Below are 19597 nucleotides of genomic sequence, written 5' to 3' on the forward strand. Positions count from 1 at the left end.
ATGAATAAATATATAACTATATAACCTTTTCCATTTATTATTATTACCATGTAGCTCTAGACAAGCTCAGCAGAGCTATGTCACGTGTATGTTATTATTATGTTATTGTATTATGTCGTCTATCTATTATCTGCCTATTATGTGGGCTTGTGTAATATAATGTGAGGTACTGTAGGCACCCATGAGTTTTACGGTGTAACAAATTTGATAAATAACCCAAATTACCAAGTGTGATTCAGGGTGATGTACACTCGTACTTGGGAGAGAAAAAGAGACACAGCAGTGACAGCACAAATTAGTCATACATATATACGACACAGATTATATTGTCGCTGTTGGGCAGAAACTGTCTATCTAACTTTTTTAACCTTTTTTATTTTTTCATAAATCAGTGCTATTGAACAGTGTGTGGGTTTTACAAATATTGAACCAATGAAAAGTATTAAAAAGCATTTCTGACAAAACCTCCATTGGATCCTCAAACTGTCGGTCAAAGCACCTAACTCAGGTTGTTTTCCCGTCTGACTTTGTCATTCTCTTCAATGATGGACATCTATTCAATGATGGACAAAACAACTATCTCCACATTAATGATTTCTTACATAGTTGGTTTCCGACAGCAGAGATATGAGCTCTGTTTATGTGTGTGTAGCATCCAGACATGTACGAGCGCGCAGTGCTCCGTAAGCCCCAGCAGAAGGCGTACGGCGTGAGCGTCGACCTGTGGAGCATCGGCGTGACCTTTTACCACGCCGCCACCGGGAGCCTGCCCTTCACGCCCTACGGAGGACCCCGCAGGAACAAGCCCACCATGTGAGTACAGTCAGACGTTAGAGTCTGGAATCATCACACTGCAGTGTTCATGCTGATTCTACAAATGCCTTCTCAATCAGTTGTTCTCAAACTTTTTTTGTGCCAAGAACCCCCAAAGAGAGCTTTCTTACTCCTCCCGCCCAACACTCCCTGCTGACAGGTGCCGCTTACATGCAATGACCGATATCACCCTCTCCACCCGGCTTACCTCCCCAGAATACAGGCCAATTGTGTTTGTGCAGACGCTGGACAAAGCTGGATGCACCACAGTGGATTCACCACCCGAGCACCTAGATACATCTGCTATTTTTGACATCCAATGTTCTTTTTTGGTGTAGGTACAAAATCACTACAGGTAAACCCATGGGGGCGATAGCTGGAATCCAGCGCACAGATGACGGACCTATTGAGTGGAGCTACCATCTACCTCACAGCTGCCAGCTTTCACAGTATGTTTGTGTGTGTGTACGTGTGTGTGCGACGTGCGTGCATGTGCGTGCGTGCATGTGTGACTCAGCCATAACACATATTGATTGATTGATCGAATACTTAATTAACAAGAGTGTTAACAGTACCGATAGTACGGTCAAAGGTTATGCTAAAAGGATAACACAAGCACAACCAAAATGTAAAAGGTATATTTACACTGAAATGGATGGGGGGTGGGTTCCACCATCAAGGTGTTCAAGGAGTTAAGCTACTGTATGTTCACTTGTATTTTAAGGACAGGAATTATTTTAGGTAGTTTTTAGTTTGGGTAGGGAGTGGGCAGGTCATTCCACATTTTGTTAGCAGTGTAGAATGTGTTATTGCCATCATTATCAGTGCAGTAATCCCTGAGAATCCATCCATCTCCTGTCTCTCCACCAGGGGTCTGAAGGTGCAGCTGGTCCCAGTCCTGGCCGGCATCCTGGAGGCTGACCAGGACAGGTGTTGGGGCTTTGACCAGTTCTTCTCGGCCACCACAGACATCCTGCAGCGGAGGCCCGTGCACGTCTTCTCCCTGCAGCAGGCCAGCGCTCACTCCGTCTACATGCACCACTATAACACGTAAAATATCACTCACTCCGTCTACTCTACATGCACCACTATAACACATAAAGTACTGTAGTCCTCACTCTGTCTAAATGCACCACTAGTCCACTATAACACGTAAAATATCACTCACTCTGTCTACTCTACAGTAGTAGTAGTAGCGGCCGTCAGTCTCGAGAGACCATGGCACAAGCGCACTTGATTAGATCAGGTGATACTGAGGGAGCATTTCTTAGTGTGGCTGTACAATCCCACTTGCGAATGACAGTCTCTCTGGCAGTGATTGCACTTGAATGTGCTGCTGTCGCCTGCTGACGATAATGATTGAGGTGCCTTTCGCCATGCTCTCCTTTCTGCTGCTGCTTGACTCAGCACCGTTTCACTTTAACACCACTATAACACGTAAAATATCACTCACTCAGTCTACTCTACATGCACCACTATAACACATAAAGTACTGTAGTCCTCACTCTGTCTAAATGCACCACTATAACATGTAAAAAAGATCATCGCCATCACACTGAACTGCACACTGTCACTGTTTAGCAAATGCTTTTATGTTATCTAATATATTTAAAATATAATTATGTCTTAATTGTAATACTTGGCAGTTGAACCCAGGACATCTTGCACCTTTCTGCAAGTCTTACACGGTTTGTTTGATGCACATGTGGCTTTCTTGCAGCCGTTACTCAAGATACTGTAGGAGGCTAGATTTAGACACATTCTGAAGATTGAAATGTTGCGAGTTCAATTCCTGTAGATCTATAATCAAAGGATCTCTCAAGCATTCCAGGCAAGGAACTTGAGAGTAAAGTGGAAGATCTTTTGAAGGGCTCGTCCGGGATTTGAACCCGGGACCTCTCGCACCCGAAGCGAGAATCATACCCCTAGACCAACGAGCCCTGTCTATGCTGTAGTTTAGTTGCACAATTAGTGAGACACAGCTGATTGATTGATACTCATGCCTTTCTCGAAGGTGTCAGAGATGTGGCAGGTATGGGGCTGTTAAGTATGACATCATTTTGTAGGCAGAGGAGAATTTCTGCCCCCAGTTTCTGTGAATCTTTTTACTATTTTTACTATTTACACATTTTTCTTCTCTTTGTTGTTGAAAGGAAAGTGTTAGAATTACACTTTAGTCGTTATTTTTGTCTCGGATCTGTTGAAATAGCGAGGGACAGAAAATGCTCTGGGGGCAGAGTTCTCCTCTGCCTATAAAATGATGTCACAGCTTAAAAGCCCCATGGAGATAGGAGGATACGTTTGACCCATCAGTCACATTCTGAAGATTGAAACGTTTCTTGGAATTTCAAGAACCACTTTGGGGTATTGCTATTTTGGAATAGGCAATGCTAAAATGACACAGATGCTAGGAACAGTGGGCGATACAGGGCCAGCGCAGTAAGGTAGCGGTTAAGTGTCGTGCTCAGGGGCACTTCTACACATTGACCAGTGCTGGGATGAGAACCGGGGACCTTTAAGTTTCCCAGGTTGCCTCACTACCCATTCACCTATGGCAACTCTGCTCCTGTATCCTATATCCTGCGAATTCTCCCTCCTGATTGGACAGAATTGTTATCTCGTCTACCAACACTGTATAACAACGATTGCTATGGGAATATAGAGCGCTTGTAATATGTATGTAATATTTATTTCAACATAGAATATCACTTACGGCACACCATTCCGTTAATATTTCAAAAACCATAAACGTGGAGAAATATATTTGTGGATGTATTTCTTTGGCCAGACAGACGGACACACATACAGACGCCCCACACAGATCCTTTTAAGACCGCTTGGTCCCTACAGTGTAGCTGTGTTTGGTGCTTCAAGAGCAGATGTTTACAAAGATAAAACATGAAGCTCTTGCAAAAACATCTGACCTATATGAAAGAAACAATAAATTATGTATTCTGATACCTTATATCTACAGGGGATGTAGCTCAGTGGTAGAGCGCATGCTTCGCATGTATGAGGTCTTGGGTTCAATCCCCAGCATCTCCAGTCAATATGCTGTGTAGATGATTAAATAGTGTATCATCTCCCCTGTGGATAGATACGTTTTCATGCTTTGTGGAGGATCAGCAGTTGAAATGAATGGAAAAATACCTTTGTAATCTATTGGTAATCTCTGTTCAACCATTCTGAATGATTGAGAGTGGACCTTAAACTCATTGCATCTCAAAGTGGGGTCCGGGGGTCCCCAGCAAAAGTCGTTAATGCAGCATCACAATCATTGCAACCATTTTATCCATTTATACGTTTGGCTATTCAAAATAACAGCTCTACAAGCTCACAGCACATCACTTTGTTCTGCACTGCGAGCTTGTACATTCCATATCGCAGGGGTCTTCAACGTTTTCAGGCCAAGGACCCCTTAGTTGAGAGAGAGATGAAGCAGGGACCCCCACAACCTTTTCATTCCATATAGTTTCATCGTTTGACAGCACAATCATCAGTGTATTTTGGATTCATGATTCTCTTTTTCCCCTCTACACCAAACCTCTCTGCCGAAAATAGCAGATCTACAAGCTCACAACGCAACGCGCTGCAAGGCGTTGTGAGCTTGTAGATCTACTGTTTTTGGTTACAGTCCTCAGAGTATGGACACTAGGGTTCAAGTTGTTTATATAAAAAGGATTGGAAGATTTGGAGGACCCCCTGTAGTAACTCTGAGGACCCCTAGGGGTCCCAAACCCCCTGTTGAAGACCCCTGCCCTCACTCACCTCCCTCCCTCCCTCCCTCCACCCCTGCAGGGTGAGTGTGTTCATGGAGGAGGTGGCGTCTCAGACCGGGGTGGGGGTCCAGCAGCAGCACTTCCTCTACCTGGGCCACGAGTTGCACCTGGAGGGCAGCATGAAGGTGGTCAACCTGCCCCCCACCTCCTTCCACTGTCCTCTGCTGCTGCTCAGCCAGGGGCCTGAAGCCACCGCCGCTACGCTGCCCTGCAGGGAACGTAAGATACCCAGTCCACTGTATATGTAGTCATAGGCGATTTTAAGGGGTGTCCTTGGGTGCACTTGCACCCCCTGGCCACCAGTCGGCCATTTTTTCTTTTTCTTTTTACTTTTTTTTTGTAATGTAACTTTATTTTATAATTATTAAATAAAACAGTGATCGTGGTTTGTAAAATGTGCGCAAAAAGAGAGGAGGGGCAAGTATTTCTGTTGTTAACTTGGCAGATTTGGCAGGCACTATGGGTGGTCTGTGAGATTAACACCATATAGGCATTTTACAGATTGAGAAAGAACACGAAATTAAACTGCAGCAAATAATTGATCAGTATGCAAGTGCCAAAAACCGGAGGCTGCAGTTCATTGTGTAATAAGGATGATTAACTTGATGTTTGGATTTATATGTCCTGTGCTGCCTCTACCTGCAAAATATAAGTAAATGAATTTGCTCATGGTGTCTAGAAAAAGAAGCACTTGTTTTGCACTTTTTTTAGTTTGTTGTGTTACATTTGGGTAAAAAATAAACCACAGAAACCCGTTAAAACAACAGGACAAACTGCTAAAAAACACATTTTTTTCCGCACGCGCGCTGGTGCGCGCGTGCATGAGGTGATAGAAGTACTCGGTCTGTCTTGCACCCCCTGATAGAAGAGGCTAGAATCGCCTATGTATGTAGTCTTCTAAAATTATAACGAGAAATGTTGGTAGGGCTGTCACGATTGTGACATTTTACATGACGATTAATTGTCACCCAAAGAATTGCGATTAATAATGTAATTGTGTTTTTGTCGTTGACAATTATATTTCTGTTGGCTTGTTTGCTGTATTCTTTCTCTTCCTCGTAGCGGAGACCCCTGTGATCCCGCCTAAGTTTGATGTCATGGCCGACTACAATTTCTCCAAGGTATCACTGTTTTTGTTTCTTTCTCTTCCAGCCATGCTACACAAGAGTGCCACATACTGTACATATAGTAGTACAATCCTTATTTACACGTTAGACTGGGTATTTAATTGTGGGCTCGCCTGGAAGGCGAGCACACGTATGTTATCTTCATTATTTATAGCTATATGTGTATCTCCTCAAAACTTTGGCGCGCTTCATCTCTTAAACGCTTACACCTTTCAACACCATTCAAATTTTTATGTGTTCAGCTTACTGAGGACAAGTGTGCTTGTATTTTTGGTTTTGAAATGTTTTGTAGTATAAATATAAAAAAATAAAAATGTTTAACTTTAAGCACCCAATGCATTTCCAATGGGTTTAGTGAGTGGGGACAGTGGAGTGGTGAGTGGAGAGAAGGATAATAGACCCATGTTTATGTTAAGGCGCTGTGGCTGCAGTGTTCACACTTCAGATATGCTATCTATATCATTGCGTTCACACAGGTCTGCTCTCTGATTTGATCCAAATGTCTAAGCTGTGTGATGTATAAAACTATAGTTATAGTTAAAACTATAAATAAATGTCCCTCTCCACTCTACTGATTACACAGCTGTGATCAAGAATCAAGTCCGGGCGATGGGATGTAAATCCCATAGCCATATATCCTAGAGCCCGCAGGGACAGTCAGCCATATTAGTGGTTGTTGTTGGTTGTCAGGGAGATATCAAAACCAATGCATTTCCAAGTCAGATCCACAAACACAATAAAAGCCATGCTCCACTCCTCAGTCTGGAGTGGCCACATAGAAGAACGCCTTGGTTATAGACATAGTGGAGGACATATGTGATCTGGGATTGTTAGCCTACAGTATATGCACTCAATATACTCCACTACAGTTGGAGTCCATTTGACAGTTGCTGGTTCCCAAACACAGAATCAAAAATGTAGATCTAGAACACATAGAATATGTACAGTACAGTAAGGTTCAGTAGAGTACAGTAAAAGTACAGTAAGGTTCAGTAGAGTACAGTAAAGTACAGTAAGGTACAGAAAGGTACAGTACAGAAAGGTACAGTAGAGTACAGTACAGTAAGGTACAGTAAAGTACAATACAGTACAGTAAGGTACAGTAAAGTACAATAAAGTACAGTAAAGTAGAATAAAGTACAGTAAGGTACAGTGGAGTACAGTAAAGTACAGTAGAGTACAGTAAAGTACAGTATAGTAAGGTACAGTAGAGTACAGTACAGTAAGGTACAGTACGGTACAGTAGAGTACAGTATAGTATAGTACAGTAAGGTACAGTACAGTACAGTAAGGTACAGTAGAGTACAGTACAGTAAGGTACAGTAGAGTACAGTAAAGTACAGTAAGTTACAGTAGAATACAGTAAAGTACAGTACAGTAGAGTACAGTAAAGTACAGTAAGTTACAGTACAGTACAGTACAGTACAGTACAGTACAGTACAGTAAGGTGCAGTACAGTATAGTAAGGTACAGTACAATACTGTAAGGTACTGTACCTTACAGTACCTTATCCTATTTGTTGGGTTGGAACCGAGCCCACACTGTTTCGAAGGAACAGTATTTCTAGTTTAATTAGTTCTCCCGCCCGTGCAATCAGTGAGAGCAGTCAGTGAGTTTTTGGATAACACGCTTAACCTCACAAAAAAAGAAAAAGAAACAAAAAGGTATTGTAGAGAATGGGATTCGATCCTACAGTACTGTATGTTATTGTGACTGGACGTCTAACACTGCACAGTGTATCATAGTATCAAATTGTCCAATGTGTGGCCCTTTGCTTACTTTGCTCATCTTGAATGATACAGATGCTTTCCTGGTTTTCATGGGTTTCATGGGTTATTGCTGGTTCTGTCACTTATACTATGTACAGGTGGTGGTAGGCGTTGTTCACCAGTATTTGAGGATAGTGCGCTCCCTGCACACACACAGAGAACTGCTGCTACAAGGATACTACAGCTACATGTAAGACACACACACGCGCACACACGCACGCACACACACACACACACACACACACGCATATATTTTTATACTATACTGTTTGAACTGATGACTAGATTACTATCTATGTATTTGATGTATTACCTAGTGTTTACTAACCTGACTTGCGTCAGATGGTGGCAGTAGTGCGCTACCGCCCTACTTTACCATCTGAGCTCTCTCGGTGAGAGTTGATAACGCTCGTAAAGCCCCGGGCCGGACCAATCAGCGGCAGCTACGGGCGGGCTCTGAGCGGCTCTGAGCCAATAGAGTCTGATTGCAGACCACGTGGAAACCCAGGAGGCGGATTCTGGGTGGAACGTCACGCAGACAGGCCAATATGAGTGGTTGGAGTTGGCACTCCCAGACTGTGATAGACAGACGGCCCCATCCAATCACCTGCTAAATAATTTCAAAAAATGGCCCGCCCCTTACATCGAGTCTGCCGGAGCAATCCCAGATGGATAGTAAGCAGAGCGGTATACGCACTGCTGCTATCATCTGGCGCAAGTCAGGTTAAGTGTTTACCTTGCTTATTTTGGTAAGTCGATCTGTTTTAAGAGCGTCTGCTAAATGCCTAAATTGTAAATTGCCACCTGTCCTTTGGTCTGGAACCCCCCAACCCCCCTCTATTTCTCCCTCTTCCTCATCCTCTGTTGGCCAGGATGAAGATGCGTAGGGAGTGTGGAGAAGCCATGCTCAGCATCACCATGATCGGCATGAAGCTGAAGGCCTGCCTGCGCTCAGAGCACACGCTGCGCACGTTGTGAGTTGACTCAGTTTTCTTTCTCCAAAATGGATACACCCCTTGAGATGCACCATCTTGTTTTTGAGGGGGTCCTCGGGCACAACAAACAAACAATGACAAGAAGCAATAGCTGTACAATCAACAGTAACATCTACAAAACACACACATGAGGGCTCTCACTCCATCCCAGACCATTCAACATCTGCTATGCATAATGAATGTCATCTGAACAACATACAAAAACAAAAACAAAAATCTAAATCAAAATACAATCAATTATTATAAAACAAGCAACAATCAAAAACAAGTAGATTTGAGTGAATCAAGCAAAGAAAGTAATTAATCTGAAGTACTGTAGATAGGTAAATTGTTCCAGTCTGAAGGTGCTTTGAATGTGTTTTGTGTGGATGATCAAACAATCTCAAATGATTGAGTGTCTTCTTCTCTTCCTCCCACTCTCACCTATTCTCTCTCTCTCTCTCTCTCTGTCTCCCTCCCAGAGGCCATTACCCTCCAGAAAGCCCAGACTCAACTGATAACGGCAGGAAGCTGCAGTTGGTGAGAGCCATCAGATATCAACATAACGGGGGATGGGAGTAGTAGGCAATTTACTAGTCAAAGACACATTTACACCATTGTTAATAAAGCCTGGAGATTGAACCCAGGACCTCATACATGCAAAGCACACGCTCTACCACTGACTCTGAGCTATATCCCCTATGGATATTGCATTAGAAAACATAATCAACTAGAGTTGTTCCTCTCTTTATATAGCACAGTGGTCCCCAAATTATTGGGGTGGTCCCTAAATTATTGGGGACGACCTGTGTTTGAGGTGCATGTAAGAGCAACACACATTGTTTCAATTTGACATAACTCGAGAACCACTGGTCGAAATCACTCCCTTTTTTCCTGCACTTATAATCTCTGTTGATCGTGGGATCAATCGTACTGGAGATAATATTCTGTGACTACTTGAAAAGGTAAGGAAAAACGAAAAATAGGTGGTAGTGGCCTCGTACTGCGAACCGAGTGATTGCCTCCTTTTGTAGGGTTATAAAGGTCTTAAAAATCCTTCTTTATCTGGGGACCCCTCCAAAATCATGTTTGGACCCCACTGGGGGTCACGACCCACAGGTTGAGAACCACTGCATTAGAAAACTTGATGTATTGTGTCTACCTTGGTATAGAGGCCGGACAATCTTACTTGATCTGCAGTTTTATCTTGAAGTGCTCTTGAAGCAGCAAACACAGCTATTGCAAAAGCTCATCAGAAAATCTCAAGCATTGGAGGATTCCTAGAACTCCTCCAACATATGCATTACAGTGTTTAATCATCTATAAAGAGTGGAGATGCTGGGGATTGAACCCAGGACCTCATACATGCGAAGCATGCGCTCTACCACTGAGCTACATCCCCCTGTAGCTATGGAGGAGTAACTGTATTGTATGTATTTGTGGAAGATCAGGTGATCAGAGCGACTGACACTGCTGTCCTTTCAGCTCCGAGACCACGTGCCGATGTATACCGCTGGGATCCAGGAGTTCCAGAACCGACTGGAACATCTGCTCATAGAGCAGGCCAAACTCTCAGAGAGTCTGGCCGACGACAAGAGGTATGATGATGATGGGGGTGGTCGGTGGAGCTGCCTGGGAGTAACAGCCCATGACGTCATTAGAGATACCGTGTTTTTCCTTCCCGATTCCGATAACCACAACTTGCATATTGTTCGATACCGAGTACTGATCCGATAACAGTGTATAATTTAAAAAAACAGATCTAGGACAGTGGTTCTCAAAGTGGGGTCCAGGGACTCTCAGGGCTCCTTGAGGGGGTCCCAAATGGACTGGTTCCATTTGTACCTTCATCTCAGAGTTGAAGGTCCTTGAAATGAAAAGTTTTGAGAACCACTGATCTAGGAATAAATATAAAACAGCGGTGCAACAGCAACGGAAGCATTCGAAATACTACAAAATAATTGATTACTGTACTGTAAATGAAATACCACCATGTGATAAATGGTGTGGTATGGGAATAGACTGGCATACTCACCGATACCAATGCCAGCATTTTAGGCAGTATTGGCTTTTTCCATACTGGTATCGGTATCGGGACAACTGGGCATCATGTCTGTTTGGTGGTGATGATCAGAACACTGAACGCTCACCTCTCTCTCCCACAGCCAGGAGAAGATGGAGGTCCTCCAAGAGAAGATGATTATTATACACCAGCAGTACCGCAAGGACAGGATCATTGGCAGTACGTAGTGTGTGTGTGTGTGTGTGTGTGTGTGTGTGTGTGTGTGTGTGGGCGTGTGTGTGTGTGTGTGTGTGTGTGTGTGTGCATGCGTGCATGCGTGCGTGCGTGCGTGTGTGTGCGCGCGCATGTGTGCGTGAGTGAAGAACAGTATGATTGGCAATACTTGCTTGCACCCACCATTCATACTTTAATGCAAAAGCATGTTCATACTGTTTGTATTTTGACCACAGAACTGCTGTACAACGATGAGCAAATCCACAAGTTTGAGAAGTGAGTATACAGTACTGTATGTTGTACGCTGTTGGCGCAAACCTCCTACCTTTTTTGAGGAGTGCTAACTGCTCCTACATCTGGCTTTGTCTGTTTGTATGTCCCACATTTGGCTCATTGGCCAAGCTTTGCGGAACACCCTTTACATATTAAAAGTATTAAAAAGTGCTTCTGACTATAATCCTCCTAACGCCACTGGATCTTCAAACTGTCAGTCAAGCCAACTAACTCCAACTTAGATGTATTTCCTCGTCTGACTTCGTCATTCTAATGATGGACAAAACAACTATCTCCACATTAATGGTCAAAAACCTCCTAACTCCACTTGAGCTGTATTTGGATAAAGTGATGTTAATATAGGACACGTTCAAGTATCTGACAATAAATAAGTCACCATACCAACTTTGATGAGGCAGTACTGTGTTGTTTTAAAAACCTTCTGAGGAAGTTAATATTTTGGACATAGTTGGTTTCTGCCCGACAGCAGTGTTTGGCTGTGTGAGTGAACGTTTCATTCACTCTGAGACGTCTGCCTTTGATTAGATTTCCACTCTCTCTCTCCTCCCAGGATCCACCTGTCGTCCCATGTGAAGCGCATGAAGTGTCTGTTCAGAGAGGACTGTGTCCAGAGATACAGGGAGCTACTGGCCACAGCAAAGACATGGAACAGGTCAGAGGCCAAACTCTCCAAACCCGTTTAACCGCCTTAAGACCTTGGCCGATTCTTATTCTTTTCAAGATCCAGTTCAGGTCATACTGTACAAGTCTGTGCCCAGGAGTCCAGAGATTCATAATCCACAGATGCTTTATGAGCTGTAGATCGGCTTGTTTTGCAATTTGTCATATGACATTATACACTATAGCACGTATAAGTGGTTAAAACATTTATGTAACTTTCCTTGTAGGAGAGGGATGACACTGGAGCAGCTGGGACAGTTGAAGCCTCAGAGTCGGATCATGACTCTGAGGAAGAATGAAAGATCCAAACGTCAGTCATTCTTTGTTATTCTTCTTCTTCTTTCGTGTATCATCGTCCTTGATGATTGGCTGACGACATTTTATTTCGCAAGATTTCTTATATTAGCACCTGAATAAAAAGGCTTCAACTGTCCGACGCTGCTCCAGTGTCATCTCTCTCCTACAGTTGTCCCTGTTTCTGTGATGCATCCGGAAATAAAGAAATACGTAAATATTGTCAGATCCTGTGTCTAGGTGAGACATGACCTTTGACACGATCTAAATGTCTCAATAGAAGAGCAGGGAGACAAAATACAACCACCCTAGTTGTACTAGTAAGACGCCTCAGGGCGACATGTCTTGGCCATCTGGCCAGTGATGTATATTGGACTAGTTATATATGGAGACCCGTGGTATCCATATATGGAGATACATGTACTGTATATGGAGATATGCTGTGAGAGTCCAAACATGCATGTGAAAGTCCTATGACATCTATGACATCTGACATCATACATACAATCCCTTTTATGCCCATACATGGAGATCCCTGTCTGTAGAACCAGCTACACAGATAATGGCTGCCTTGGCCAGATTCTGTTAGTGTGCTATGTGGCCGATGTGGCCTCCTCACATTCCCATATGAAGTCCTGTTAGATATGGGCTTAATATTGATGACATCAGGGATCTCCATGTATGGGGATAAAAGGGATTCTGTTAGCGTGGTTCCCCTGACATCACAGTGAAATCAGAGTGTGATGTCAAAGCGGCAAAAACCCATTCTGTTAGAGTGGTTCCCCTGACATCACAGTGACGTCAGAGCGGCTAACCCATAGACTGTGAGATTTTCACAACGTTGGCCAAATTGTTATTAAAAGGTAATTAAATGGTAACTTTAGGAATGTGCAGATACCCTGCATACACTTATACAATATGTTGGTTTACTTTATTTACTCTTGCGTGAGAAGACAATGTTGCACATTAAGCTAATCCTCTGGGGACCCCCAAATAATTTGGGCACCCTTGAACTAGGCAATAGGCATTACTGAAGGACGCCAGGCATTTTCAGCAGAACCTCTGAAGTTGTATTTGAGAATTATTATTGATTAAGATACAGTCAACAATTTATTTGCCCGACAAAATATACAATTAAAAAAATATATATACATATAAAAATATACAATAGCTCTGTTGTCTAAGCAACAGTATGACTGTATGCAAAACAGTCTTACTATGATGTATATTTCAGCAGAGGGCGCTGTACTGCAACTGGAACTAAAACATATATATATTTTAAAGCATTTCATTGTGTCTCTTATATTATGCACACTAGGAATTGTTGTATTGAAATATTCCTCAGACATAAACCTCCCTGTGCTCATTTCACAACAGCGGTTAGAATGCAGAATACATGCTGTACCTCTGCAAGAGTTTCATTGTCGTGTCAAGGGCAACTAAAGAGTTATAAATAGATGCACACGAGCACATTCAGCTCCACAGAACAGGAAGGATTGTTTATCCACACAGGGTAGATGATACACTATTTAATCATCTATAAAGACTGGAGATGCTGGGGATTGAACCCAGGACCTCATACATGCGAAGCATGCGCTCTACCACTGAGCTACATCCCCTATGGATGTGATGCATTAGAAAACATAATATATTGTTTCTCCTGTTATATAGGGCAGTGGTTCCCAAATTGGCAGTCAGGACCTACAGGGGGGTCACTACATGATTTGGGGGGGTCCCCAGATGATTAGCTTAATGTGCAACATTGTATTCTCACTCAACAGTAAACAAACCAACAGTATAAGTGTATACAGGGTACCTGCACATTTCTATAGTGAAAATTTAAAGACCTTTAAGACCTTTTTAATAAGAAATTGGCCAAGTTGTCAAATGTTATGTAAGAAAGAGGCAAACATCATGCAAATAAGGTATCTACAAGCTCACAATATCTCGCTCTGCGAACTGAGTCAAACTAAATAATGTCTTCCACCCCTACATTTCCAAGTGCTTGTCAGGGTGGTGGGGGTGTCTTCAGTTCAACTGATTATTTTTGGGGGTTTTGGCCTGGAAAGTTTGGGAACCCTTGAGCTATTGTATAAAGACTGGAGATGCTGGATATTGAACCCAGGACCTCATACATGCATAGCATGCGCTAGCATGCGCTCTACCACTGAGCTACATTTCCTATAAATACACTGTATATAAATGGACATATAAGTCACTGTGACTAATTGAAATCGTATTATTTTAATGAATAAAAAGTTATTTTAACCCATCTGTGTGGTGTGCGTGTGCCTGTGTGCGTGTTGACAGAGTCCTGCTGGACATGCAGTGTCGACTGGATGACTTCACTTCTTTCTCCAGAGGTCTGATGGCTGACCTGGAGATATGTGATGATCAGCTCACTAAGGTCAGCCTCACTCACACACACACACACACACACACACACACACACACACACACACACACACACACACACACACTCACACTCACACTCACACACACACACACACACACACACACACACACACACACACACACACACACACACATCTCACTCGCCACGACTGATTTCAGTCATTTGGATGGGGCATGTCTTACAGCACGACGCATTGTAAGCTTACCGGTATTTTCAACAATGAAATTGTATTTTGAGTAGGCCTATTTGAAGTGGTCAATCCAGCAAAATAATGCATGTTCAATCTTCCAATGATCTCAGATATTTCATAAAAGCAAAAGGTTCAATCTTTTTTCTTTTTTCGATGGGTTTGAACTTCCCAGATTGTAATTCTACACATAGCTGATTGTTTATGGAACTCAGCGCTACTGGTATGACTGACATAAACGAAAACCCCTTGGATCCTCAGGCTCTGGATGGAGTCCTCCACTCCCTGCATTCCAAGACAGCAGCAGCATGTCAGCTGGTGGCAGCAGACACGCCCAGGGACAAGGACCCCATGGTCTCCAGGTGTGTGTGTGTGTGTGTGTGTGTGTGTGTGTGTGTGTGTGTGTGTGTGTGTGTGTGTGTGTGTGTGTGTGTGTGTGTGTGTGTGTGTGTGTGTGTGTGTGTGCGCGATCTACATGCTCACAACGCCTCGCAACGCGAGGCATTGTGAGCATGTAGATCTAATATTTAATAGATTATTAATAGATCTAATATTTATCTGCGGAACCAAGTCACATTAAATGTAACACCTACATTTCCAAGTGCTTGTCAGGGTGGGGTCCCCAGTTCAAATATGTTTATTTTGGGGGTCACGCGAGGCGTTGTGAGCATGTAGATCTGCTATTTTCACAATATTTATCTGCTGAACCAAGTCACATTAAATGTAACACCTACATTTCCAAGTGCTTGTCAGGGTGGGGTCCCCAGTTCAAATATGTTTATTTTGGGGGTCACGACCTAAAAAAGTTTGAGAACCCCTGGTATAGAGCATTAACAAATTCATCCACCAGGGGCATTGAAACTCATTCTTATGACTTCCTATCTAGCCAAGCTTTATAAACTAGACTATATATTTTTTAAAGAGAAAACAGTAAAAAAATAATAATAATAATAAATGAGCGAATATTCTACTTCGGTAAACAACATCGAATAGTTACTTTGATATTCGAATATTCGAATATTTGGTGAATGCCCTATTACACAATAATAATACATTTTGGTGGCAGAATAGTAGCATTAGTATTTTGTAGTAAAATGCTTTATAACCAATAAACCAAAGAGAGGCATTACTAATAGGCATTCCTCTCATCCAGGATGCACCACCTGAAGGATGAAATGGAGATCCTGGTCCGGGAGCTTCAGTGTAACAACAGCATCATAGAGAGGTCAGTTGTATTGATCAGTCTCACTTTATATACAGTATACAGCAGTGGTCCTCAACCTTTTCAGGCCGTGACCCCCAAAATAATCATGATTTGAACTGAGGACCCCCCACCCTGACAAGCACTTGGAGTTGTAGGAGTTGAGGCATTACGTTTAGTTTGAAACTGTTCCACAGATAAATGTTTTGAAAATAGAAGATCGTTGCGAGGCGTTGTGAGCTTGTAGTTCAGCTATTTTTTTTTTTTTTTTTGCCTCTTTCTTATATTATTTGGCCAATGTTTCACCAGTTTGTATAGTATAGTTTGTTGACTACATTAAGAACCACTGGTCTAAGTACTAAAACCTTCCTATTTCTTCATGTCCTCTAGTTTGGGAGCAGTGAACCCTACAGCTACAGCACTGAAACCAGATGTATCCAGTCCTTCCACACTCTGACCATCAGAGGGCAACAATAACTTATCACACACACACACACACACACACACACACACACACACACACACACACACACACACACACACACCTGAAAACTACAAATCGGGTCCTGTGCCACACACTGAATAAGCAGTACCTCACATACCAGTATCATGAGAAAATGGCCTCACATTCTGGATTAAACCGGTCGGTTCACTTTCAGTTGTATCAAAGTATTGCCATACGGTAGTACAGCAGTAGTTAGCATATGAATGAACTCTAACTCTTTTTGCCACATCCAGTTTGGCCTATCATAATAAAACAATGCTTTCCAGCTCCCAGCTATAGGCGCTACTCTTCCCCTAGCGTGTTGAGTGTGTTGATGATCTTACATTATTCATCATCACTATCTGACTATTTACCCACCTACCTACATATACTCTTTAGGCCTGTATGATTAATAAACTAATTCTAATGACCCACCACCAATAATAAATGCAAGGACCTTGCTATATAGAGTATATTAAGAATGCTGTTTGCATAAATGATTGTGATGAGGTCTATGGTGGTGTAACCACATGTCTAAAACAGATTACTGAACATTAAAACGTCTCATTACAGCTTGCTCTCACGCCATTATCAACCTAGTTTCCAGGGCATTGAACAAGTGCAACTGGCAAGAAAGCTGGGGACATAGACTAGTGAAAAGACATTGCCAAAGAGAACACTTCACAACGCTTCACACATCAGGCTCTGTAACCCAGGGGTTCCCGAACCTTTACAGCTCAAGAATATGAAGAGCAATGTGGTGTCTCCTCAGAACCCATAGTCGAAATATGCGATTATTCGTTTTTTTTTTTTTTTTTTGAAGATCCAATGTACAAACAGGGTTTAAGTTCTTTTGAAATGATTATATATGTTTGCCGGGGACCCCCCTAGAACCCCCTCGTCTACATGGTACACTATTTAATTGTCTATAAAGACTGGAGATGCTGGGGATTGAACCCAGGTCAGGACCTCATACATGCAAAGCATGCGCTCTACCACTGAGCTACATCCCCTGTGTAAGGGACTCATTAGAAAACATGATTCATTGTTTCTCTCGTCATATAGATGCCGAAAGAATTAATAGAAAAGACAATCCTAGCTCACAACGCTTGTTGGTCAGCTATTTAAAGATGAAAATCATGGCATTTACTTGAAAGCCATAAAAAACAAACCTGTGTTTAGGAAACCTGTGTTTTGTTTTTTTATATATACCGGTAGTTTAGTTGTACTAGGGCTTTCATAGCTGCACTTTGTTATGCCAGTTCCTTTATCCCTGTACATTCTTGCTTTATTTTCTAAATGTTTGATTGTTTGCAATTGTCTGTTTTCACATTATGCAAAATTCATGTTTTGATACAATTTGAATAATAGTACTACTCATATCCAGTCCAGTTTTAATACAGTATACTTGATGGGTGTGGACTAAAGGCCACTTTTAACCGCACAGATTCGGCGACGATTCGGCGGCGGAAGGCGGCGGAAAGCGTCTGTTGCCGAACGGGAGCTCATCGTCAGGTTTTCGGCAGCGGGTCGGGAACCTTATCGACCGAAAACTGGAAAACTGGACTTGCTCAGTTTTGTTCAGTCGCCCCTCGCCGTCGGTAAGATTGAGGGAGTTGTAGAATAGTTTACTACTGCTCCAAAACCAAGCCAAAACAAGCCAGAGACATTTTCCCGTCGCATATTTTTACTAAATACCATATTCTTAATCTCAACTCTCAATTCCTATTCCAATCGGATCCAAAGCAAAGCTAGTAGTAGGCTAGTAATAGTCCATCAAGTGCCCTTGTTGTTGTTTTCTTTTTTTTCCTCCTCTGCACGGAGAACAGAGCTGCCTCCGGCCGGGTTAGGGTTGCCAGATTCTGTGAGTGAAATACGCGACCAGGTCTATGAAAATAAGCCCAAAAGCGCGACCAGTTTCACCTCTGAACTCTATTACATTAGTTATTTTATAAAGTAATGTTGAAAGCAAGGCCAAATAAGCAACTACACTTCAGAAACAAGCCCAAACAAAAGCAACCCACATCTAGCAACATTATAGGAAAACAGGATCAACGTTGCTTATAAGGAGCAGACCTGGCACCACTGCCATACAGTAACTACAGTCGGCGTCGTCTGAAAAAAATAAAATAAAAAATAAGTGCTTAGTTTTTTGCAGTTCTTTGCAGTCTGTGTACAGTCAGAAGGAGTCTCCTGTAGGCTGTTTGGTGTGTAGACACCTTAATAGGGAGGACTACAAACTGTGGACCTGTAGAACTACACATCCAATGTTAATTTGTAAGGTCGACTGTAGAGTTCCTCACTGAATGAAAACTACAAGATGTAACGTAGAGGGGTCTTAGTATAGAGTAGACCCCGGTCATATAGGGTTTAAGTCAATCTGAGTTCCCAGAGGTTCTTTTTTTCGCCACTAGGGAGGTTTAAGTAAGCCATAATCCTCTACAGAGGAACAAAACTGTGTTCTCTTTGTAATAGTCGATATTCAAATGAAACCACATAACATACATCTGCAATCAAAGCAAAGAATGTGTACTGTATCTGTGATGTTTACATTGCATCTCACCATCCTCCTACGAGGAGTTTGATAAAGACATACTTGTGAAATGGCATAAAATACACTAAAATGCCACAATAAATTCAAAATGTCTGACTTCCTGTTGGGTTTAGGTCATGGCTCCAAGAGACTTATTTGTACGTCGGTACATGGTATACCAATTATGTACATGAAACCGTATTCTTCAACTTTGAAATGTTGTTGGGGGCCCTATTGAGCCATTAGGTTACAGCCCTTTTTGAGACCAATTAAATGTGATTTGTTTCCTTTTCTACACTGTATTTATTATAATAATTCCTTGAATTTCAATTGGGCTTCAGACTCTAATTATGGACGTAAAGCAGCACTTATCTGTTTTGTATCTCTATGTTAAAGGGGTATTCACTATTCAGTGATAATGAAAGTGGCCGGGGGTCATCTTGTCCCAACGTGGAAATGTTTCGTTTTTTATAGATTTTTTACACCATTATAATGTTCTCATTTTAATCATTAGACCCAATCACTGAATATCGGTAGACATACGTCTCCAGCTTCAGGATATGTATGATACTGATTTAATATGAGACTGGGCATTTTATGAGTTCAGTAGTTTACAATCTAGGCATTTAGCAGACGTTCTTAATTCAGAGCGACTGTGGTACTCAAAACTTTTATTTTGACCATCAAAATAACTAAACATCATAACATAACTACGGACATACTCTAACCTGATTGGTCGAGGACTGGCTGGCCACCTCTGAAAACTGAATCTAGCTATGCTCGTAACACGGGCTATGGTGGAAGTCCTTATATGGTCAGCACACATTCTA

At 42.3% G+C, this 19597-nt stretch overlaps 1 protein-coding gene across 3 annotated transcripts in view; it reads left to right on the plus strand.

Moving 5' to 3' along the window:
• The window catches only part of ikbke (inhibitor of nuclear factor kappa B kinase subunit epsilon), a 31288-nt gene extending 11691 nt beyond the window's left edge, over positions 1 to 19597 (plus strand). For 2 of the 3 annotated variants that reach the window (XM_080727858.1, XM_080727857.1), the window contains 16 exons: positions 653 to 813; positions 1152 to 1262; positions 1684 to 1863; positions 4612 to 4811; positions 5655 to 5713; positions 7587 to 7678; positions 8361 to 8462; positions 8945 to 9002; positions 9948 to 10060; positions 10628 to 10704; positions 10935 to 10974; positions 11543 to 11644; positions 14257 to 14353; positions 14811 to 14911; positions 15703 to 15774; positions 16141 to 19597. In XM_080727858.1, coding sequence (XP_080583984.1) covers positions 653 to 813; positions 1152 to 1262; positions 1684 to 1863; positions 4612 to 4811; positions 5655 to 5713; positions 7587 to 7678; positions 8361 to 8462; positions 8945 to 9002; positions 9948 to 10060; positions 10628 to 10704; positions 10935 to 10974; positions 11543 to 11644; positions 14257 to 14353; positions 14811 to 14911; positions 15703 to 15774; positions 16141 to 16207 — 1632 coding nt within the window. In that variant the 3' untranslated portion in view covers positions 16208 to 19597. The remainder of the gene's footprint in view (positions 1 to 652; positions 814 to 1151; positions 1263 to 1683; positions 1864 to 4611; positions 4812 to 5654; positions 5714 to 7586; positions 7679 to 8360; positions 8463 to 8944; positions 9003 to 9947; positions 10061 to 10627; positions 10705 to 10934; positions 10975 to 11542; positions 11645 to 14256; positions 14354 to 14810; positions 14912 to 15702; positions 15775 to 16140) is intronic. The other variant, XM_080727859.1, reaches the window with a different exon arrangement.

The sequence above is a fragment of the Nannobrachium achirus genome, assembly GCF_963921795.1.
Source record: "Nannobrachium achirus genome assembly, chromosome: 6".
Taxonomy (NCBI): domain Eukaryota; kingdom Metazoa; phylum Chordata; class Actinopteri; order Myctophiformes; family Myctophidae; genus Nannobrachium; species Nannobrachium achirus.